The sequence below is a fragment of the Scheffersomyces stipitis genome, chromosome 3 (assembly GCF_000209165.1).
Source record: "Scheffersomyces stipitis CBS 6054 chromosome 3, complete sequence".
Classification (NCBI taxonomy): domain Eukaryota; kingdom Fungi; phylum Ascomycota; class Pichiomycetes; order Serinales; family Debaryomycetaceae; genus Scheffersomyces; species Scheffersomyces stipitis.
The window spans coordinates 318,783-342,729 of NC_009043.1; the positions used below are offsets into that span (position 1 = coordinate 318,783).

The 23,947-nt window shown below is 42.8% G+C and overlaps 7 protein-coding genes across 7 annotated transcripts; 3 read left to right on the forward strand and 4 right to left on the reverse strand. All coding sequences in view use genetic code 12, as the record gives it.

Moving 5' to 3' along the window:
- Positions 1-240: 240 nt before the first annotated feature.
- On the reverse strand, positions 241-3,272 carry PICST_82707 (predicted protein; the record flags this gene model as incomplete). The annotated part of the gene is made up of 3 exons (XM_001383654.1): positions 241-725; positions 798-3,011; positions 3,072-3,272. The coding sequence occupies 3 exons, from the start codon at positions 3,270-3,272 to the stop codon at positions 435-437; spliced, it is 2,706 nt and encodes a 901-aa protein (XP_001383691.2).
- Positions 3,273-8,742: 5,470 nt separating this feature from the next.
- Positions 8,743-11,514, forward strand: PICST_57744 (protein kinase; the record flags this gene model as incomplete). Its single annotated transcript, XM_001383306.1, has 3 exons — positions 8,743-10,098; positions 10,165-10,316; positions 10,341-11,514. The coding sequence occupies 3 exons, from the start codon at positions 8,743-8,745 to the stop codon at positions 11,512-11,514; spliced, it is 2,682 nt and encodes an 893-aa protein (XP_001383343.2).
- A 790-nt stretch (positions 11,515-12,304) lies between these two features.
- On the forward strand, positions 12,305-15,094 carry FAP1 (FKBP12-associated protein; the record flags this gene model as incomplete). The annotated part of the gene is made up of 2 exons (XM_001383307.1): positions 12,305-14,284; positions 14,648-15,094. Coding segments are annotated over 2 exons (2,427 nt in total), but the record flags the coding sequence as incomplete, so codon positions are not given.
- Positions 15,095-15,330: 236 nt separating this feature from the next.
- Positions 15,331-15,972, reverse strand: PICST_43653 (predicted protein; the record flags this gene model as incomplete). The annotated part of the gene is made up of 1 exon (XM_001383655.1): positions 15,331-15,972. A coding segment is annotated over one exon (642 nt), but the record flags the coding sequence as incomplete, so codon positions are not given.
- A 402-nt stretch (positions 15,973-16,374) lies between these two features.
- Positions 16,375-17,361, reverse strand: PMU2 (phosphomutase homolog; the record flags this gene model as incomplete). The annotated part of the gene is made up of 2 exons (XM_001383656.1): positions 16,375-17,215; positions 17,252-17,361. The coding sequence occupies 2 exons, from the start codon at positions 17,359-17,361 to the stop codon at positions 16,375-16,377; spliced, it is 951 nt and encodes a 316-aa protein (XP_001383693.2).
- Positions 17,362-18,290: 929 nt separating this feature from the next.
- Positions 18,291-21,390, forward strand: PICST_71431 (histone deacetylase A). The gene is made up of 2 exons (XM_001383308.1): positions 18,291-18,579; positions 19,081-21,390. Exons 1-2 carry the CDS (start codon positions 18,325-18,327, stop codon positions 21,247-21,249), a joined length of 2,424 nt encoding a protein of 807 aa, XP_001383345.2. The 5' UTR covers positions 18,291-18,324; the 3' UTR covers positions 21,250-21,390.
- An 84-nt stretch (positions 21,391-21,474) lies between these two features.
- Positions 21,475-23,661, reverse strand: PICST_44052 (serine/threonine protein kinase; the record flags this gene model as incomplete). Its single annotated transcript, XM_001383657.1, has 3 exons — positions 21,475-21,732; positions 21,808-22,608; positions 22,642-23,661. The coding sequence occupies 3 exons, from the start codon at positions 23,659-23,661 to the stop codon at positions 21,475-21,477; spliced, it is 2,079 nt and encodes a 692-aa protein (XP_001383694.2).
- Between the last annotated feature and the right edge of the window lie 286 nt (positions 23,662-23,947).

The window sequence follows — 23,947 nt, forward strand, 5'->3', positions numbered from 1 at the left end:
CTTCGGCTTCTAGATGATGGTTGATTCGCTTAACTAAGGGGAGTCTGCTCCGGTATATATGTATTGGCGAATTTCACGTGATCCCATTTCAACCGTTTAGAGCGTGCAGATTGCAACCATTTAAATACCAATATAGAAATATTCAATTTGGAAATCTTACCTTAAAGTCATGTATAGTCATACAGAAATACAGAAATATACAGAAATATACAGTCGATTCTTCAAGTAATAGTATTAAGATTTGAAAATTTATATTAACAAGCAGTTAATAGTATATAGTACTCTTTTAGCAATCATAACAAATTCAATCAACAAATAATGAATATAGATGGAAAATATATACATAATAATAAGATTATTAAACTCAGAGAGTAGACAGAGAATAGAGGGACATAATAGGAACAAGTCATTTCATTATTTTAGGGACAATTGGTTTATTGATCGGAACGCATGTTCACGTCGAACCAACCGAGGAAATCATCATCTTGGTAGTTATCGTTATTCAACCAACCGTTAGACTGCTGCTGGAAGAAGTTATCCATCTGATCAGCGACTCCATTGATGGGAGCACCAATATACTGGATAGGTGTAGCTTGTGCGCTTGCTGGATCCACCAAGCTGGGTTGCTGGATTTGCATCGAGTCACTATTTATGAACATCGGTTGGTTAGGCGTAGTATCTACAGGTTGGTGTCCAAGCATAGCAAACGACTGGTGCTGAAGCGCCTGTGATTGGTGAGCCAATAACGGCTGTTGAGGTGTAGAAACAACATTGTCGTACTCCAGTTTGATTTTGACTGTAGATGGAAGTATAGGAGCATTTGTGGTTGGATTGTCTACCTCTGGAGCTGGAGTCTGCAGCTCTCGGATAGTATCCTTGATACTACCTGTGGCTTCTAACATAGCCAAAGGTATACCATTGATTTCCAAAGGTTTGTTTCCAGATGCGTTTCTAGCCTGGTTCATAGCTTGATCAGTAGGAACCAAAGTAGTAATGGTAGTCCCGTTGGGTGTAGTGGTGGTGATGGTTTTGAAGTCGTCCTTGGTGATCTGGTTATAGAACGGCAAAGGTGCGGGTCTTTTACTGACAGAAGTAGATGTAGTGGAGTTGGGTGGAATTTTCGTGTCTTCCAAAGACTCTGACTTTTTCGACTTGTCAATCATAGTTCTTCTTCTACCTTCGTGGACACACCACACCAAGTCGTAGAACAAGGATGCAGTTAGGTGTGATCTCATCCTGTTGATAATACTACCACCAGCTTCTAAATTATCGTTCAACAAGATGTCAGGGTAGGTATAGAGAACGATGTTCAAGTTTTCCAATACCTTTGCTGTTCTGGATATATCGTTTTTCAAGTCTTTCCATGACGACAAAGTGTTTCTTAACAATCTGTGTACCGTGACTATCAGCTGCCTGGAGCTGTCCACATACTTGTCAATTAAGTAACGCGACAAGTGCAACTTGAAAAGAAGCAACACTGAGTACGTCATCGCCTGCCTGACATATATGGGCAATTCTATCAACAGAATATTGTCCTTCAACATTTGCGAAGACACCGTGACAACCCTGGTAGCTGATAAGTAAGCTGAGCTGACGTATTTAACCTGGTCTTCGATTGGCGTGCCTGGCAAAAAGGCAAAGCAGCAGATCATCAACTTCACATAGAGATAGTAGATTTCAATTGCAGATCCATCTACAATGTTCAATTTGAACTTCAATCTTTCCAACTCACGATCCAAGATGTTTAGCGAGCCAGCTCTGTTCAGAGGCTCCAATAAACCATCGGGTCTTGTTACAGAAATACCCATGACATTTACGAGTTTACACTGGAAAATTGACAACGAAATCAAGCACCTAAAGTCTTTGGGCAATGTCTGGTCCACCCTGGCATTTTCTAGTAAATAGTCCGTGGTGTTGATGGAAGGAGGTAAACCTAAGACCGAGGACCAGAACTGCTCACAGAAGAAAACGGCAATCCATGATCTGGTTCTCCAACGTTCCGCATCGGGGCCAAGACTTACTTGGGTTCTACTAAATTCTTGAATGAACTCACCACCTCTGTGTAAACCTAACTGAAGCGATAAATTTTTAGCAAGACCAATAAAACGATACGAGCAGTCATCCAACACCTTTTCGTTGGGCAAGGGCCAGATGGAGAGGATGATGAGAGCCTGAATCACATGGGTCGATCTGGGTGTTCTGATCCAGCAGGTTTCAATAGCCAACTGCTTGATCAACGAAGCTAACGACATGTACAACGTTGGATCAGGTTCCGAGAGAGATGCAGTTAGTATTACTGTCCAGAAAAGGAGTTGCGATTTATGGTACAATTCTGTCGCCGATCGAGAGGTGATAATGGGCAAGAAAGGAAGATGCTTTGTCATGAAGATATGGTGCAAGTCGTTCGCCTTGTCTAGAGGAAGATGTACTTCTCCAAGTATGAACTCTGAGACATATTGCACTTCTTCTCTATTCAAATGTTGAGAGTTAGGCGTGTTGTTTGTAGACGGCGAAGTATCGGAGCCTTCCTGAATTACATGGGCGAGTTGGTTAGGGTTGGTGCTGCTATTTACAGAGTCATTGAGGTGGCCCGATGGTAACGATATAGAGTTCGGGGAGGATTGGTAAGTTCCAGCAGGATAGAGCTGCGGCGACTGGAAGTTTACAGGCGAGTTTGTAGAATGGGTTGACTGTGCCCTAGGTGTATACAGCTGCTGCTGCTGCTGTTGTTGCTGCTGTTGCAAGATGTTATGTTGATTTAGTGCCTGGGTCAAAAGCGATTCATTCTTTGTGAGGATTTCGATCTTGGCCCGGAGTTCGTCTACATCGCTTTTGAGCGATTGGATCTGGGATCCTTTCTTGGGTCTGAACTGAGGGTCGATTTCGCACTTAAGACCCATTCTTTCACAGCGTTGACATGGATTGGGGTAGTTTTCCAGAGCATTACATTTGATCTTGTGCTGGCGACAGAAGGTGCACGAAGTCACAGGTCTGTGGCCGGTTTGCTTCGACTTTTCCAGACTATCGTCTTCCGCCATGCTGATAGAAACAGGAGCAGGGGCTATAGGAACTATGGCTGGAACTGAGCTCATGTTCGAGCTGATGTTGGTAGGAAGAGATCTTCGCTTCTTAGAGTCTGCTAGTCCTGAGGCCACAGACCGTCTTTTTCCAGAAAGTGGAGTTGCGGAGCCAGACAATTTTGGCGAGGGCGTCTGCTGGGGATGCAGTGGCGACGGCTTGGGCAAGATGGACTTGATCTTGGACTTCTCCATGTTGTAACAGTGTGGAAGTGGAGTCTTGCAAGCGAAAAGCGTGAAAGGTTTGTACTAGAAAATAATTTGTACTTCGAAAATGTCTGAAAAACGGGCTCGATAAAGTCTGTAAAACGAGCTTGAGTTGGATCGAAAGTGATGCAAAAGAAAGATCAGACCAACGGATGGAAGACCCGACGACTTCAAGTGTTTCACTCTGTTCCGAGGAGACGCACACGGTTCGATTGTCTCGCTTGCGTGTCGATGCTGTCTTGTTCAAACAGACTTTCTAGAGATCACGAGCTGGAGCCGACTTCGGATACGATCCAGTTCAGTATGGGCTGACAAAGCAAGATGAGATTGCGATATGGAGCACACACAAATCGGTGGGAATAAGGTAGCGATGTTCTGCCGCAAAAAAGCACTGCTCTTACAAATTCGTCAGCTGGGAATTCTGGTGTTTCGTCTGGAAAACGAACGTTAAAAACCATTTGTGTGTACGTAGTGAGTCAATGTATAGGAAAAGTTTTTGGGGAGGATGGTCGTGCGTGACTCAGAGATGAAAAAGATAAAAATTTTCGCGGAGCCAAGCGGGGCGGAAAGCGCCGCACCGTGTGCATGTGCAGGTAGGCTGTCGAAGAGATGAAAAATGTGCTTGGAGATGAGTTTACCAAAAACCTATAACGAATGTATATGGTTACATATGGATATCTATGGCTAGACAGATGCCATTGAGATTCATACATGTATATAGATATAAATAATCTAACGAGAATTTTTCGTGTATAAATAGTGAATCTGCAGCTTATGAATGCCTTACACAAACTGTACAGAACACAATACATACCAGCATGTAGTATTAATAAGAAATCCTAAGCGGGCATTGATCGTTTAGATAAAATCCAGGTTATATGCCTTGCCGAATTCCAAGAAGACAGTCCATGACATTTCCATGACAGTTGTAGTACATAAACATAAATGGTACTATCTTACGAAGTCGCTTTTATAATTTTATTTCCATGGAATATACATATAATGTATAAATTACTTAAACCTAGATTAATTCATTTTCAATGCTACAGTTAATCTGGTGACTATCCATATAATTCATATATTTATGGCACAGATTAGACCGTGGTGGTGCACCATTTAAACAGTCTGAATCGACTATTTAATAGTAGTACTACAACACGTTCGACATATAGACAATATGTTTAAGCAGTACTAGTTCATTTGCAATACTACTTCATCGAATAGATACTATTGAATTCTTTCGTCTTCTTCTTTCAGCACCTTGCTATGGTGACTGACTCACGTCTTCCGGATATTTCCTACTGGTTGTCGTCATCGGTTCGAGGGTCGCCTATACCGTCCTCGTAGATAGCAAAGACACACTCGCTTTCAGGCAAACAAGGACTATCGTAGATCTTGCAGATTCTGGTTTCGGCTCTACCCTTTTTGAACATCAACCGGGTGGTAGAACTGTGAGCTATGATGTTACCTCCGATGGGTTTCTTAGGGTCGGGGTTATACATGGAAGCCATACCATCTACTTGAGCTACGACTTGGTTGGTGATCAATACTGCTATGCCGAATTCATCAGCCAACCGCTGCAATGTTCTCATGAACTGTGCTACATGGCCCTGTCTAGCACTCAACTCACCACGGCCCGAATAGTCGGTACGGTAGAGCGACATTATAGAGTCTACGATAAGCAATGAAAAACGGGATTCTGCCATCATCTGTGCTGCAAGCTTCAAAAGTTGCAGCTGGTGCTCGGCGTTGTAAGCTCGGGCATACGCTACGTTATCCAAACAGTCGTCAGCATTCAAGCCGTATCTCTCAGCTATGGACACCAACCGATTCGGTCTGAACGTTCCCTCAGTATCGATATACAAACATTTGCCTTCGCCGCCTCCCATATCTATGGGCAACTGACAAGTCACAGCCAACGTGTGACAAAGCTGCGACTTTCCGGTTCTGAACTCACCGAACACCTCGGTGATTGATCCAGTCTCTACACCCCCACCCAAGAGCGTGTCCAACTGTTTTGATCCAGTTGTTAAGCAAATCAATTCGGCTCTTCTGGAATGGAACTCAGAAGCAGTGGTAAATCCCATGGGCACCAATTTGGCAGCCTCGGTCGAGATCTTGTCAGCCTTAGCCTCACTGATACCCTTGACGGATATGAGAATTCTTTTGGGCGTATATGCGATGCTTTCGATGGTATGGTACCCTTCTGCCTTAAGCTTATTGATGTCTCCAGACGTAATACCATTGCCTTCTAACTGCTCAATGAGCAAAGGTCCGCCGAGCTCCTCGTCCTCGTCTGGCTGCTGGTGCTGATTCTGACTTTCGTACGCGTGTTCCACTTCTGCCAGTGCCATTTTTGCGGTCTACAAATGTGATGGATCACGTATAGTAGAAAGAAAATGACATAAACAGACGCGAATGTTGATATTTACATTATTTGATAAAGAAGACGCGTGTGCAGGTCCAAGAGTGAAAAATGAGAAATACTGACTAATGATCTGGAAATCTACCAGCTGGAGACCTCTGGACGACATCGGCTAACGAGAAACGACATCTAGCCAAATGAGAACGACATGTCAAATTTGGCATGTTGGATAGCATATAGGACCGTATATGGAATGTGAGATCTGTGAGATCTATGAGATCTACCGGAGATATTACGCACGAGATGGCATATTAAAGGTGGGACTTTAGATCTACAATAAACTCTAATGTATGTAATATAGCTACAACTCCTATCTCTCTTCTTCACAAGTAGAGACAAGAAGGATATTCGTCTCGCGGGAAATAGCCGAAGCAATTGACTATACTACCGCAACAGAAAGCCTGAACGAGCCCTATGCACAGCGAAGCCGAGGGGACTTTTGGTGCGATTACTCGACTTCGAGGCTGGGATCTTCAACTTCAAAAATTAGTTTGACGACTTCGGGATGACGTGATCGTCTTCAAGGGCGGATCAGTTTGCAACTGTCGCTCTATTTTTCCAAGACTAAATTTGCAATATAGTTGAATGAACAAGCTTGGATGACTTTCCTGGCCAGTAATGCTTCTCTGCTTTACATACCAACATACCAACAAGCTGAACATACCTTAAGGATTATTTCTTCCTTGAGGAGGTTCAGTTTGCAACCGTGTCATTCTTATTTTGTATGAGAGGAGGACGAATAATATAGTACAATTAATAATATAGTATAATTTTTATTATCGGATGACCGAATGTGCACGACTCGACGACTTCCATTCACTCTGGAAATTCAATTTACTAAGCTGCTGAAAACACGAAACCTACGGAATATATATTCTTTGCTGGAAACAGTAGTGGTACTCCGGCTTTCGTTGGACCCTGTTTCCATTTCTGATAAAATAGCCACATAAGGTGGAGAGATGCATGTGCATATTGTAGCGCCATCTTGCTGGAATTAGGAGGAGGTTTGGCACATTGTGGGGTTGCCAACAGCTGCTGGCGACATCTGGTGATGTTGACGGATTAACTACCATTTCGGTGGACATCCCCAAGATCGAAGACAACTTGACCGAAACCATATCTTCGGATAATGTTTAGACTAAATAATTAAAGTTAATTAGCAGCAGCACAAATACGAGATCGAAAGGAATATTCTGATTCAGTAAAATATTTTTGTGGATTTACGAATGCATTCTTCAAAGTGTGGAGACTGCAAGATGCTAGGGGTGAGCGCAGAGAAGGGATGAGACTCTGCTCATCCGATAAAGCTAACAAAGGACGGGAATTAGGGGGCTATCTTTCACATTCCCAGAGAAGCTCCCCTCACTGTCAATGCTGTCACCAGTTGAAGCACCTTGCATTGGGGTGCGTGACATGCTAACAAAGAAGAAGGCAGATTGCGATTGTTAGTTGGCCAAATAAGGCAAATGTCGTGATTCTTTCCACATGGGCGACAACAATAGATAAGCCAATCTTGAAATCTCAAACGGGAGTCTCCTATCGGGGATCTGTTTGGCTAGCGGCTGGTTTCCATGCAACGAAGTGAGCCAGTCGCGAAATCTTGAAAACTGTGCAGCACGTTTCGACGAGATAGATTTGGATTTGTGGAGCTCCGGAAATGTGCAAGATCAGATGTGCGATGCGAAATGCTCAAAGAGTAGGATGTCATCTTTTGGAAAGTCGACATAGCGACCAAGATTCGCTGCTGATCCTGACATCCTCTCTATCGGATTGTTTCCCATCAGGACAATTGCTCCAGACGACCAACAGGGAGATTTGAGAGTGAGACAATCGAAGGGATCAAAAAGAATGGCTGCAACACGCGCAGGGGGATGCAGACAGACACCAATGTGCAACAGAGAGAAAATAATGGCATCGCAACAGACAAAAGCTGGCTGCACAGCTGCATGGTCGAACAAACTGCTGGGACCGAAGAACAGACAAAAAAAGTGGCATGGAGATAGACAATGGTAGCAGAGTATACATCAGCGTAGACCAACATATGATCGAGATGACAGAAGCTGTAGCAGATGCTCGGGGCCAGCCACCAGATGGATACCCTGAAACTGAAGCCTCTTGTTACATGACTCTATTGGCGTTGCCCGATTTGTCTGCCCAAACAGGAAATACCCCGTTCTAAAGAAGTGTTCGGTTGCACAGACAATCATGCAGCACGTTCCCAAAACGGCAGGGTCGTCAACAGACACTTTGGCATGTCGTGGCTGCGGCGAAAACATAAACACCAGATGTGAAATTGTTCCGTTTGGGAAAATATTTGTGGTCTACATACAGGCCACAGCCTGGCAGTAATAAACAACCAACCAGTTTCAGAAAACAATCTCTGGCCATACCTGGTAAGCTTTGGTCAGGGTATTGTTTGTATATATAAAACAGAAGCTTTTTTCTGGCGGGGCAGAAACAGCTGCGAGAATCCTGACTACTTTTGTTTGCTCTGTGTCTTTCTTTCCGTCACTGCTATACATAACCGTGACTGAAGTCTGTCGTCAAGGTTTTGTCAGAAAAGTCTTTGAAAGTTTTGAAAGAAGTCTTTTGACTAGAATTAAACAGTGATACATTTCGCACCACGGTATCATCATCAACACTCCACAAGAACCGCAGGCAACATAAGCTGAACCACAAACGAGTTGAAACATCCTTAATCATCGTTAATACCTCTACAGTCATATCGTCGTCTGATACATTAACGTTTTCATCTTTTTATTTGATACTCGTCAAAGAAACTTTTTGTTAGATTCTTCATTCCATTACTATTCATCAAAGATTAATAACTTCATTCAATATCTCAGACGTCTACACCTTCTAGTAACATCAGAATCTTCATATCATACACTATCTAAATTATCTATTCTAGAAGATACAATTCATTTCTATCATTCCTAATCCTCCATTCATATCACATACATAATGACAGCATTCGTAGCATCTACTGCCGGGCCAATCCCGCCTGTTAGTCACACTGCTGTTGGCTCAGAAATGTCCACCACAGTTGCTTCTACTCCTCGTAGTGCTTCCAATATCAATCCCAACGTCGTTAAACGTGTTCACAGAGAAGTCAGATTCGGCAATTACATCCTCGGCTCGACACTCGGAGAAGGAGAGTTCGGAAAAGTCAAGCTTGGCTGGAGAAAAGACGGAAAACATCCCAGTCAAGTGGCTATAAAACTCATCAAGAGGGCTTCAATTCAGAAGGATTCCGATTCAGAAGTGAAAATCCATCGCGAAATCAACTCCCTCAAGCTACTCAACCATCCTAACATCGTCAACTTAGTAGAAGTGATGAAAAGTGGTAAATACATCGGAATCGTCTTGGAATACGCCTCCGGAGGAGAGCTCTTTGACTACATTTTGCATCACAAGTATCTCAAAGAAAACGTAGCCAAAAAGCTTTTTGCCCAGCTCGTAAGCGGTGTAGACTACATGCATTCAAAAGGTCTTATCCATCGTGACTTAAAGTTGGAAAACTTGCTTTTGGACAAGCACAAGAACGTCATAATTACCGACTTTGGTTTCGTCAATTCCTACAATAAGGATAAGAACGACCTCATGAAAACAAGCTGTGGCTCTCCTTGTTATGCCGCTCCAGAATTGGTGTTGACACAATCACCTTACGAAGGCAGGAAAGTCGACATTTGGTCTTTAGGTGTAATTCTCTATGCCATGTTATCTGGCTACTTGCCGTTTGATGATGATCCAGAAAATGAAGATGGTTCAGACATCGTCAGATTGTACCGTTACATCTGTAAAACACCTTTGACTTTCCCCGAATACGTATCTCCATTGGCCAGAGATTTGTTGCGGAAAATTATTGTGCCAGACCCCAAGAAGAGAATCAACATCAACGATATCAGAAACCACACCTGGTTGAGTCCATATGCTAACTTGTTGTCCATCAGACAGCCGGAATGGGACAGGATCCACAAGGAAAAGGATATGTCTGCTGCTGTGACTGCTGCTACTGCTTCTGCTTCATCTTCAAATTCTCAAAAGAGATTCTCGATGATAAACGAAAGAACAAACAGCTCAGCTCTCATGATTGCTTCTTCGAGTTCAGGCTCTTCGCATGGAAGATCGTACTCATCAACTAGCATCAGTCAGTTGTACTCTTCTCCATCAATTTCGTCCTCGTTGGCTAATGCTGTAGCTTTACCTAAGCTCAACACCAACATGACCGCTATGAACACCGCGGAGTTGTCAACCTCAACAAGGTCAAGTCCTTCTCCTACAAAGTCGTCTCGTGGCCACACAAAGTCTGCATCTATCTCCAACACGTACCCAACAGCCAGTAATGCTCTCAAGGCTGTCGTAAACGATAACAACTCTAGAACTTCTGTTTCTTCTGTAGACTCACTTATCCAGCCAATCTTCAATCCAAACCCCCCACCAACGACTTCTAAGGGCAACTACCATATTTTCCCCAACCCCGCTGTTTCCAGATCTACGACTTACACCGGTACGGCAATCTCTACGATCATCGAAAGTCCCACCAAAACAGCCCAAGAAGGCGAACATACTATTGGATTATTACCCACAACTCCAGTTGCACCTTTGTCAGCTTCTACAGCATCTTCTAGAGACTCTAACAGATTGCCTCATACCCACAAGAAGCCAAGACCTACCTCTTATCACCCATCTTCTATGACATCCACTTTGATTTCAGGCAACAACTCGGGCTCTTCTGTGCTTTTTGATTACATGAAGATGCCTTCACCTATCAATGTCCCAATGCCCCAATTCTTATCCACCTCCCCAACCAAGTCTTCTCCCATCTCTGTGACATCTAGTGAAGTAGCGAGCTCTTGTAGTAGCCCTGTTGGCAGGTCTCCCAGAACTGGAAGTAACTCCAGAAGAAACTCCGTTGTCACTCATGTACACGTTAATGGCGTGTTGAGCAACGAGAACACATCTAATGTTAACAACGGTTCACCAGATGCAGCCAACAAGAGAAACTCTGTATTGAGCTACTTGGAAGATAAGATTGATACATTGGAGTTGAAGGAACTGTTCAATACTAGCCAGTTGGAGAAACAGAAAGAATCTCACGAAACTACAATAACTCCACAAATAAATCAACTGCCAACATTTGATACCCAGCTCTCACCTTCCGTGAATGACGTACCTGTTTCACAAGAGGCTGTCCAAGAAGTTGCACCAGCTTCAAAATCGAAAGAATCACTTCCTGAAAATGCATCTGATGTCGAGATGATCCTGGAAAAGATGAAGAAATCTGAAGGAACTGTGCAAATGGTCCAAGAGAAGTCGCAAGAAACTGTAGACTCGATTATTTCACCTGCTGCGATTGCAAGACGAGAATCAGCAAGAGAAACTTCCAGACACGAACACAGAAATAGTTCCGAAGTTAGACTGAACAAGAGAGATTCTATTTCCAGGGATCACCGTGAAGCTAACAAGGAGAATAAAGAACAAAAGAAACGTAACAGATTCAGCATTCTTTCTTTCTACAGTACCTATAACTCTTCATCTTCCAACTTGTCTTCAATGCATTCTAATACCAATAACAATCTGAAGACAGGTCACAAGAAGGTATTGGAGCCATCGACAGAAGCAAACATTTCCAGTCAGAATCATTCGAAGGATCAAAAAAGAATCAACTCCAGCTCTTCTTCTCAATCCAAGAGATCTTCCATTTCCACGTCTACAGCTACTTCTTCCGCCAATGCCAAAGAAGCTAGTGCTGCAAGAAAGGTCATGGATTTCTTCAAAAGAAGAAGTGTGAGAATTGGTTAAGTAGAGAGGAAACAGAAGAGAGTGAGTATTGGTTAGACTTATAGTGTGTGAGGATAAAGAAAAGTAATGATTTTGTTTATAAGAGATGGGGCTTCCTTATGATTCTTTATTACGTTGGATTTGCTTGTTTTTTGACTTCGATTGTGCGATTTGCTTCAACGATCTTTCAAAATGGTGTATGGCAAATCGAATCATGTTCCGCGATTTGTTTTATCTATGTTAATATTAATTTTGCAACTTCTTTTTTATTGTTGTTTGGCTCTTACGGTATTGGCGGTTTTTCAGTGCAATTGCTACTTAATATGTTACTTCCATGTCATCTAAAACTTGTTTATTATAGCTAATATTACTATTCATATAGAATGTGATGAACTTTTTAATGCCTTTAGAACCTTCTATGTATCTCAAATTGAAGATAAACTGGGGAAGCGATGGCCTGCATACGACCACCCAGCTTTTTGGCTGAAAAATCTGATATCATTATGACTAATTTCTTGTTCAAATCTACAAATTCTAGCATTATACTTGAGCAATGAATGAGTCGCCAGATCCAGGCGATCCTGGGCCACCGCTAGTGAGTGAGATACTGAATTCAGAAGAAGAAGTTTGTGTAGACCCTCTGGTTGATGTTCTAGAACTGGCTTCAGATGGCTCCGATGAGAGAGCTCGTCCTCAAGAAGACCAGAAAGAGATTGACAGAGAAAACAACGAAAGATTGAAAGAAGAAGTACTGAATGAAGTGAGCCAAAGCGATACCGAAGATATTGATGAATACGAACAAACCAAAGAAGAAGAATTTCAAGATGAAGAACTTGATGAAGAACTTGAAGAATATGAAGAACTTTCTGAAGATGAAGAGTACAATGATGAAACACTTGCTTCCACTATTATCCGAGAAATCCAAGATGGTACTTATATCTGTTTGGTTTGTACTGGGGAGATCGATCAGCACTCTCAAGTATGGTCTTGTGACGAATGCTACAGAGTGTATGACCTTGATTGTATCAAGGACTGGGCACTTCGTGGTTCGTCAACTGACAAGACTAGTAAGCAATGGAGATGTCCAGCTTGTAATGTTGCTATTAAGAATATCCCCTCTCGCTTTACCTGTTGGTGTGGAAGGGTTGTGAATCCACATGCTAACCCTTTGTCTCCGTTCAGCTGTGGCAACTCCTGTAACAGTCAATATGAAAATTGTGTCCATTCTTGTAGTTCCATTTGTCATCCTGGTGCCCATCCGATTTGTGGTGCAATGGGACCCTTAATGAAATGTCAATGTGGGAAAGAAGCCAAACAAGTGCCTTGCTTAATCACTCCATACGAAACTGGCTGGAACTGCAGTAATCCCTGTGAAATTGTAATTTGCGATTTGAAGCACAAATGTAAACGTGGATGCCATTCTGGTTTCTGTGGAGTTTGTGAAGAGAGCGTATCTCTCAAATGTTACTGTGGAAAGGAAGACTTGCAATTGAGCTGCCACGAAAAACAACTTGAAGAATGCCACGACTCGGAAGGTAATTCATGGATTGGTGGAGGACGTTGCACCAAGAAGACGCGGGTGTACTACAACTGTAACAACCATTATCGGGACTTAGAGTGTCAGCCTCTTCCACAGCAAGTCGAGATCTGCAGACTTGATCCCTCGCAAGTCGATACCTGCTACTGTGGAAAGACGCATGTAGAGGCAAAAGGTAGAACGAACTGTACTGATCCAATTCCGCAATGTGATTCACGCTGTGATAAGGTGTTACCTTGCGGCTGTCATTGTCTAATGAAATGCCATCCTGGTCCATGCGAATGCTTTTCTAAGAAGGACATCAAGTGTGCCTGTGGCCATGAGACGTTTTCTGTAATGTGTAGATTCATTCAGGAGGGTTACCAACCCAAGTGTAAACATAAGTGCTCTGTTCTTTTGAATTGCAGAAAGCATTATCACCGTGAGCAGTGTTGTCAGTATGAACAGGTAGCTCTTAAACGAGAACGAGACAAGAAGAAGGCAATCAGAAATAATACCAGATCGAATTTTAACGACGAGATAATGACGATGGAAGCTATACATATATGTATGAAGACATGTAATAGATTGAAATCTTGCGGCCAACATTACTGTGAAGCATTGTGCCATCCTGGGCCATGTGGAGTTTGCTACGAATCCACCAACGAAGACTTGGTGTGCAATTGTGGAAAAACTGTTCTTCCAGCACCAGTTCGTTGTGGAAGCAAACTTGTTTGCCATGAGCAGTGTGTTAGGCCCAAAGCTTGTGGTCATCGTCCAGAACCTCATGAGTGTCATGAGGATGCTGTAGCCTGTCCTAAGTGTACTGCTTTAGTTGCTAAAGAATGTAATTGTGGATTGAAGGCAGATATTCCTGGTATTCTCTGCTCGCAAGAAAATGTATCTTGTGGCTCCATTTGCACTGTTGCTATGCTGTGTGGACATCCTTGTCTCAGATCCTGTTCTTCTCGTTGTACCAAAGATAACATTCATAACAGTTCATCCCTCTGCATGGCTCTCTGCAAGAAGGTCAGAAAGAATTGTCCGCACTTGTGTAAAATGAAATGCCATGCCAATAAAGTCGGCAAAAGCGCTAATTGTGATATTACCAGATGCACAGAGTTGGTCCAAGTGACATGTGAATGCGGTCGTGTCAAGAAGAAAGTGCCTTGTGGAAGTACTGTAGAAAATTCTTCTCTCATTGGAAGTACTCTTGAATGCGACGAAGAATGTATCAAATCTAAGAGAGACACCGAGTTGCGTTCTGCATTCATGGTAGGTGATGCCAATGATACCTTGAAAGATGAGATTCCTTATTCAGAGCTGGTAATGTCTACCTTCCAGGCTCAAACTACTTGGTGTTCACGTATTGAGAATGTCATGAGAACCTTTGTTGAAGATTACTATGTCCAACTCGATCAAGAGGTCAAGTCACCCAAGAGAACTTTCCATTTCCCACCCATGACTTCCCCTCAACGTACGTTTGTACACGAGTTGGCTGAAGCGTACAAACTCTATAGTGAATCGCAAGACAAGGACCCCAAACGGTCCGTGTTCATTGTCATTACTCGGATGTCGAAATTGCCAGAAATGACAGTAGCCAAAGCTATAGCTCATAAAGATAGTTTAATTCAAGAGGCTAACAAGGTGAATGAATTGAAACAACAGGATATCGAAAAGGCAGCGTTCAACGCCTTGATCATCCAAGACGTCTTTTTCGGCATAGTGAAGGACGACTTGGAGAACGAGTTGAACAAGTATCTCGAAAAGTTTTCCAATAAGGAACCGAAATTTCAGTGGCTCAAGGAGTCTACTTTCATCTTTTACTTTAATACAACCTTCGAGAAAGTGACGCCAGAAGACGAAAACGAGTTGTATTTGTTGCTGAAGACGTTGCGGAAGGTGCTTCGTGAGAAGTCATTGGCCTTTGACTGTAAGTTGTGCTCTATAGACGAAAGTGCTACCTACGTTCTCAAGATTGATAACGTCGCCAGTACCCCAACGAGAGAATCGACCCCTCAGCCTGTCAAGAGTATGAACTCGTTTGACTTGCTTGCAGAAGAGAATACCCAAATAGAAGTCTAGACTCTATGCATTAATGATTGTTATTATGATATATATTATACATACAATAAACGAGGGAACTCGTCAAAAGTGTTCGAAAGTGTAGTGATATTTTGGGTGACTTAAGAGTCCACTTCTTCTGATTTTTCAGCTTCTACGGATTCTTGTGTTTCACCAGCTTCATCTTTTTCTTCAACCTTCCTGTGGCTTCTCTTTCTGCGTGTTGGTTTCTTTTCTGTAGTATCTTCCTTAGTTTCTGTCTTCTTCTTCTTTATACTCAATGGGTTAGGACCCTTGGGTCCCTTTCTCTTCTTTGGAGCTGGCTGTTGAACAGCTTCCTTCAGTTCCACTTCTGATTCCTTCGGCACAATACCAGTATACTTTGCATCATTCAAACCAGCCGTGAGCTTCTTTCTTTCAAAGGCTTCACTGTACTTGGAAGTAGCTTCAGAAATCGGCTCCATGACCATCACGGCTCTGTTCATGAAAATCAACGGCACACCAGGCACTTTGCGCAACTTAACTCTCAATTCATAATTTTGAGCTGCCACCACATATCTGTGCTTATTAACACCTTCAATATTCACAATAGACTGGACACATAAGCTGGGATCTATAGCTTCTCTGTGGTTACATCTACGTCTCTCAAACTGCTTGGCAATATCAATGGCACTCTGATTTTTGCTGTCGTAAAGTGCTTGCATACAACACTGAGTTATCATTGGCTTGGTCTCGCCTTGAATTGTTCTGTTCAACCCTTTCACAATGTCATAGGATGCCTTCTCACAGTTAAGAACCAATTCGCTATCTACTATGGTCTGGAAAGGTTCTCTGAACTTGAACGTATGGAGATATACGTTCATCTGACGCTTGTACGACTTGGCCCTCTTCTGTCTCATTGTGTATCAGTGAATATTGAAGTCTTTCCAAAAGAATATCGAACCAGTTGCAAACTAAGCAATTTACAGAGATGAGCAAATCGGTATACTGAAAATTTCAGATCCTGCATAAAGCACACATATACCGATTATTTATTCTTGAAATCTAAACACTAAATCCATATACAATTTCTTCAATGCCGTATCATATCGCTCTTGTGGGTCTAGTTGTGTATTTCATGTGAGTTTTATTCTATCTATTGTATTTTATATGATCTTTGTTGAAGTGTTTTTCGTTTGTTCAACGTCTTGCTTGGCCGAAGCATCATCCATCATCAATACAAGGGCCGTTCTTCATATGTAGTTTCTCTATGGATATACGAAACAAACTCCTTAGATGTCTATTTATCACTTCTGTCGTGATTAATTTCTTTTTACATTGTTTTTTGTCCCCTTCACGACTATTGGAATCATTCCCCCAGTAGGAATAGTGAATTTACGATGGCCAATGACTGTGATGAAACCTCTTATGGTTCCAGCGTGTGACGTTATGGAAATAATGCTGTCTTCGTCCTCGTCGAAAATCTTCTGAAGAACTCCGTCTACACGGAGAAACTGTTGGTGAAGCTGTTCTCTAACTGTAGAATACTTTTGAGCCAACAAATCATCTTCAGTAAAACCTTCTTCAAAATCAAGATCAGTATATTTAGACTCAAGAGCAGACTTCGTAGTTCTTTCATGACAGAGATGCACTCCGATGGTTTCTCGTACATTTTCTATTACAATGGGTCTCGGTATTTCGATATCTCTCCACGTATGGAATAAAGTATCAATGGACCTCAGTAAGGGAGACACATAGAACTTAGTGGGAAGTGGAGCACCATTTTCAAGCTGGCTCTTCCACAATTCTCCATTTTCCTTTGCCTGAGAAATGCCCAAATCTGTTAATTTCGCGTCTGGACCCCATTCGATCTCGCCATCGGTTCCCACAAATCTCCATCTACTAAACCAATCTGCCTTAGGGTATTTATGTGAAGCGATGTTGTGCCAACCTTGGCCGTGTCTTGCCAAGAATAGCATTTTGTACTTCGTATTCGGTACAGAAGTCGAATTGAGCAGTTCAAGTCTATCTATGAGTTCTTCCCACGGCTTGGTGGTTCCAAAGCCTTGGGTAGCATAGTTAAACTTCATATCATCTGTATTGTCTGATGTCTGCATGAAAAAACCTTGAACAGGCTCAAAATCCCACGAAAACGTAGAGTCACTTTCCGAACTTTCTGAAGTACTAGCACAATTCAACACGTCAGCCTTGGCCCTTATCTCGGCAATTCGTTTATAGTAAAGCTCATCCTGATCCAAATCCTCATGGGCATCTACGTGGTCTCGCTCGTTGGGTACTAGCAACGACATTATTGTAAATGTAATACCGATGCTTTTTGGAAAATAGGAAAGTGACAGTCTTCGAGATACCTCGAGAACATCTTCTTGAATGCTAGCTGTCTGAACATTGGTTCCAGAAAAGGTGCAAAATGAGTCAGGACAGCCTATTCACCGACATACGTGCCGAAATATTCACGTGATGAATCATGTGACTGAATAAATTTTCGTAAGAGCTTTTTTAGATACGCCATCCGCCTGCATACGCTGCATAGAAAATCATGCACTCAATAAAGATAGAACTTGCACCCAATTTTGGCCGTAGTTTGTGGAGGAAGGAGACATCATGGAACACTAAAACAAAAACCGAACGACGAAGCAGAAGGTCGAAAGAGCAGGATGACACAGGGAACCATACGGATACTTTGGGAAAATCAATTTTCCTTTCTCTTTTGTGACCACAATTGCTCCCAGCAAAATAGCCACCAAATCTGTCTTTTGTCTGATATGCTGCACTAACATCGACCCACCGCAGACACAACAGACACAAAGACACAAACTGGCAGACAATCAGATAGCATTTGCGGAAGATAGAACCATACACGGCAACTACATTATGTTCTTGAATGCAAGAATCTTGTCATTTTAAGCTTCATAGACAAGCAATCGCAAGCGAGAATCCGGAATTACATTTCCACCGGGCAACTACTCACTGGTAATTGTTGTGTTGGATCCACTTTGGAGGGGCTGCTTTGGATGAGATGGAACACCCTGCATATGAGTCTATCGTCGCATTAGTGAAATACTATCACGTGAATGATAACTTGCAGGTTTGGCACGACCGTTTGCAGGTTGGATGTGTTTTTAATCTCGACTAAGAAAAGATGCTGGTTTTTCAATTGAGTTAACATTTTTGCATTTCTTTCTTTATTCACGACAACTTGCATTTTTGCTGCAACAGAAACACAGGGACCACTCCAGAAGCAGCAACAAATCATGTCGGAGGAACCAACCGGCGTTGCGCCCGAATCGGCTCCGAAAAAAAGGCTTCTTGAAGACGCCGACACCGATACTAAGTCTACGTCTAACACTTCCGTTTCTGGCACTGTTGAAAATCTGACAGACATAAATTTTCATCCAGACACCAATTCAACAGAAGCTTCAAAAGGGAATCCGGACCAGATACCAGTGTCGAATGGCGATGACCATAAGAGAATAAAGCTTGAGCCCAAAGTTGGAAACGAGTCTTCTGTTACTCTTGCGGAGCAAAATGAGCCTCTAGTTGAAAATAATGTGGAAACATACATTGAACAATTAGATAAGGAAAAGTCGGCAACGGATCAAGATGAACCAGCAAACAAGATAGCCACATTCGAGCCAGCAAAGCAGGCAGTAGAACAAGCAAAACCTCAGAGTCAAGAAGATAAGCAAGTAAGTGCAAATGATGAAGATGGAAGAGATAAAGAACATAGAAAGGACAAAGAAGAACTGAAAGAAAACGAGGAAATAACTATAGAAACCCAAGGAATACCAGAAATTGCTAAGCCTGCTGTTGAAGTAAAAATCGAGAAAGGCGTGAAAGACGGAAATGTAAAATCTGAAACGAAACTTCTTTCGGAGTCTACAGCTGATGATAAAATCAAGCAAGAGGAGCCACCAAAAGATAAGAATGCTCACAAAGTGGTTGGTATTACTGGAGAAAAACTTGCGGTTGCTTCCAACGGTGTTGGTGTTAAACAAAGCACGCCTCAGATTGTAGTAGTCCCACCCACCAAACCTCAGTTGTTCTATAGTCCGTTGAAGACTGGATTGGTGTATGACGTGAGAATGAGATACCATGCAAAAATTTTCACTTCTTACTTTGAGTACATTGACCCACATCCCGAAGACCCGCGTCGTATCTACCGAATCTACAAGAAGCTTGCAGAGGCTGGCCTTATAGTAGATAGCTCGCTATCAGGTGTCGAGGATATAGGTCCTCTTATGGTGAAAATCCCCATCAGGGAAGCCACCGCTGAGGAAATCTTGGAAGTCCATTCTGAAAGTCATCTCAAATTCATCCAGTCGACAGAGACTATGTCTAGAGAGCGTTTATTAGAGGAGACCGAAAAGGGTGACTCTATTTATGTGAATAACGATTCGTACTTCTCAGCTAAACTCTCATGTGGAGGAACCATTGAGGCTTGTAAGGCAGTTATTGAAGGCAGAGTGAAAAACTCGTTGGCTATTGTGAGACCTCCGGGCCATCATGCTGAACCAGAAACTCCAGGTGGGTTCTGTCTTTTCAGCAATGTTGCTGTTGCAGCCAAGAACATCCTCAAGGCATACCCTGAGTCTGTACGCAAGATCGTTATTGTTGATTGGGACATCCACCACGGAAATGGAACACAAAAGTCTTTCTATGACGATCCTAGAGTTCTCTACATTTCCTTACATAGATATGAGAATGGTAGATTCTACCCCGGTACCAAGTACGGAGGAGCAGATCAGGTAGGAGAAAAGGATGGGGAAGGGTATAATCTCAATATTCCGTGGAGAAACCCAGGAATGCACGACGGAGACTATATATATGCATTCAACCGGGTAGTTCTTCCTGTTATTCTTGAATTTGACCCTGATCTCATTATCGTAAGTTCTGGATTCGACGCTGCTGACGGCGATATCATTGGTGGATGTCATGTGACACCTGCTGGATATGGCTACATGACCCATTTGTTGAAGGGCATAGCTAAGGGTAAGTTGGCGGTGATTTTAGAAGGAGGCTACAATTTGGACTCTATCAGCAAGAGTGCTCTAGGTGTAGCAAAAGTTCTTGTAGGAGAACCTCCAGAAGCCACAGTGTCTATGCAGCCTCATTTGGAGACTATTGAAGTAATAGATGAAGTCGTTAAGGTTCAATCAAGATATTGGAAGTCTTTGAGGTACGGGGTTCCTACAACTTCATTTGACGATGTCTACGACTTGAACGGCACTGGCTCTAACTACCAATTGCTCAACATTGGTGAGCCAATAAGAGCCAACCAAGTCAATGAGTTGTTCAACAAGTACTCGTTTGTCAACCTCCCCATAATTTCCAGTGCTACTGAAGGAGGAGAAAAGAATGGCATCTTCAGCACAGACTTGCCATCGCATTTGGACGATATCATAATAGCTAGTCCAGATATCTATGAAAGCACAGTAGTAGTTCTTACGATCCACGATCCACCGGAGATCTGGGCCAACATCAACCCAATCAACGGAAGCATTGAGGGCAATTCTTCTGTAATATTGGAACATCCCTTGATGCAGATAATGGAGAAGATGAAGAAGGAAACAGACAAAAGCGATTCCAAAGAAAAAATTGGCTACATAGATATCAACGTTCCGTCATACCAGTTGCCCATTCCCTTTGGAAATTCAAAGCAGACTTCTACCTATAATCCCACATTTTTCGCCCAGGAGCTCTTGCTTTACATCTGGGACAACTATTTGGCCTACTTTTCGCAGTTAAAGAAGTTAGTGTTTGTCGGCTTTGGTGATTCGTACCAAGCTATAGTACATCTATATGGTAAACGACCATCTCAGGATATCAAAGATTTAGTTAAGGGTACGGTAGCCTTCGTGAACAGGTCGAACTTGAAGGCTTTGGTCCCAGTGATGGATGAGTCAATGGTGGACTGGTACTATCAGAACTCTGTGATCTTCACCAGTTGTTCGAATCCATGTTGGGTTAATCTGAACGGAACTACTCGTTTAGGAAATGGTTCCACTGAAGCAAACGGAGGTGACGATAGCAACAAGAGACCAAGGAGAAAATTTGGCAGAGTGTTGAAGGCATCTGTGGATGGCTTGTACGATATAATCGCCGAAAGATTCGACGAAGGTGTTGACTTCATCTTGGATTCCATCGAAGAGTACTCCAGCAGCGAGAGCAGCAACTGAGTTGCAATATGGCGACTTTGTAATTGCTCTCTAATGCTGGCAGCTTTTAGTTCTCCTTATGTATTATACGAATAGATGATAAATCATTATCTATTTTACAGTAGTCATTATGTATTATGCGAATAGATGAATAATTTTCATAAACTATCTTACAGTACCTGTTCTATGGATATAACAAGAGTTGGATAGGATATAACAATATTATAGACAGAATAGAATTGAGAATTAAACGTAACTGGGAAATCGTTTTGAGAACTGCTTCTCAAGATCGTCTACGTCGGGTAAGGAGACGTCGCTGGAGTTGCTACCTCGTCTTTGCTTTGTCTCCAGCGACTTTAAATGAACCGGCTTCTTTGGTTTAGGCGGAGGTCCCTTCTTGCCGGATGGTTTGTACTTCGGTTGAGAGAACCGTTTCTTGTCTACTACTATTTGGTCTCTACTAGACGATAAGCTTAACGGGACCTTCGGAGGTCCCCCAATCTTCTCCTTGGCATAATCTGGAGCCGAATGGACAAGTTTGTAGTTGGAGTCGCTTCCATTAGATTTTGGAATGTCTACGTCAGAAGAAGATGTGCTGTTGGCAGATAACGTGGCATTTATAGCTTCAATATCGTCGGCAGCACTGGTGTCAGTGTATTTCCCATACCCTGCAGCCAGTTTACGCACCGGAGCCAGGGATCCCTTCAACATTTGCATTCTCTTCTGGATAGAGAGCTTTGGGTACGGTCTTTCTGGAATTCTCAAATGATCATGTTCATCAGATTTTGAAGCTTCAGAGCTGGATTTGCGGAGCTTTCCGCCAGTCAAGATTTTTTTGACACTGTTACGCTTACTGGGCTTTTCACCCGTATGAGCTGGACTCTGAACACCATTGATACTGCCTCCTGTGCTGATTTTTCTTAAGTGGCTAATGGCCAACTTAATACTACCACCAGTGTCGTTTCTAGCGAAGTTTTTGAGCGAATGGTTCTTTTCTTCTTTATTGCGTAAGAAGTCGAGGGTATCATTATCACTTCTAGACTCCAAGCTTCTTCTTCCACTAACCAAGTTAGTGCTCTGGTTACCGCTCAACTGGCTCTGGACATAATTCACCAAAGCAGATGTCGACTTGTTTGCATGTTTGTACAAATCAACTTCGTCATTGTATATGTTGAGATTGTGAGTCTTGGTATCAGCTGATGGCCCGCGAATATGGGTAGACTTCGACCGAGGAATCTCAGCTCCAGCCGAGCCAAGCAACTTCGATTTATCTATTGAAGCAAACGGATCGGGAGTCTTCGTTCCTGCTATCAGAAGAGATGTTTGAACCTGAACAGAAACAGGAGCTTTCTTCACAGAATCCACGTTTTCAGCATTTACCTTATGCTTTACAGCTAATGGATTAAGGTCTACTTCTTCTGTCTTTGAAGACTTACGAATCAGTTCTTTCACACTGAAGGGAACTACGTCAGGGGCTTTGGAGTCTCCACGCATGACAGCAATTTCACCCAAGAGCTGTACAGCGTTTGGTCTTCTACGAGGATCAGGACGGAGACAGCATTTTATGACATTTTTCAATCGTGCGGAAAACATCAGACCTGGCAGATCACGGAAACGCAACGTCGTTGAGCTGTTGAGAATGGCAGTCTCCATATCTTCCAACGAAGAATGGCTAGGCAGCTCGAACGGAGTCGTGTAGTAGCACAACTTATACAAAAAACAGCCCAATGCCCAGATATCCAGCTTATCATCGATGGGGAACCCCTTGGATAAGTCTATCATCTCAGGAGCTCTGTATTGGGGCGTAGTGTGTTGCATAATATCTTCACGTAAAACCAGTAGCTCCAGCGCCAGTTTCGGTGGAGCTATATAACCGACAGCAGAGCCGAAATCGCACAATTTATAAGTTCCATTTCCATCAATAAGCACATTCTCAATCTTAATGTCTCTATGAATGAGTGGTGGCCGGAGGTGGTGACACATGGCTACGCCGATAGTAACCTGAAACATAATATCCACAATCTCACGCTCATTAAGCTTGTTCACAAGACGAGTATTCATGAAGTCAATTAAGCCATTGTTCTGGCAATACTCCATAAGTAAGAAGACCTCATACTGTTGGTCTGAATTAGCATTAGGCGTATTAGATGTCATTCTCAGGGCATGCGAGTCTATGTAGCTGACGATGTGTTTGTTCCCTCGCAAACGTCGCATAGCATCTACCTCTTGTCTGAGTAAAGTCAACTGCCACTTGGAAGGCACTGCTACCCGTTTCAAGCAGGCGATATCCAGACCTTGGAACGCTGGCAGAATGTGACAGGTGTAGACATGAGCAAAGCCTCCAGCCAGAATGTACTGGATGATCTGGATCTGGTGCAGGCCCACCGTGAGCTTCGTTCCAGGAGCGTACGCGTTGGGCGGAGGAACGGGCATTGGCTTGGAATGGTTGGAGAAATTGATTGGAAAGAAGGGGAATAGATATGTGAATACTGAAAAGTCGATAAGTGTACCTTATTGGTCATGTGTGAACAATCATGTGACACAGATGGCTGCGGTTAGATGTGGGATATCTCCATCTACGAAATTAGCTTTAATTTAGAAGTTCAAGTCTACGTACTCAAAATAGCATAAACCAGTATAAACCAACGGTTGTTCTTCTACTCACTTCAACAAAGCTCCATCCATGTAGCTGGGCTATTAAATCGTACTGAACACTTAG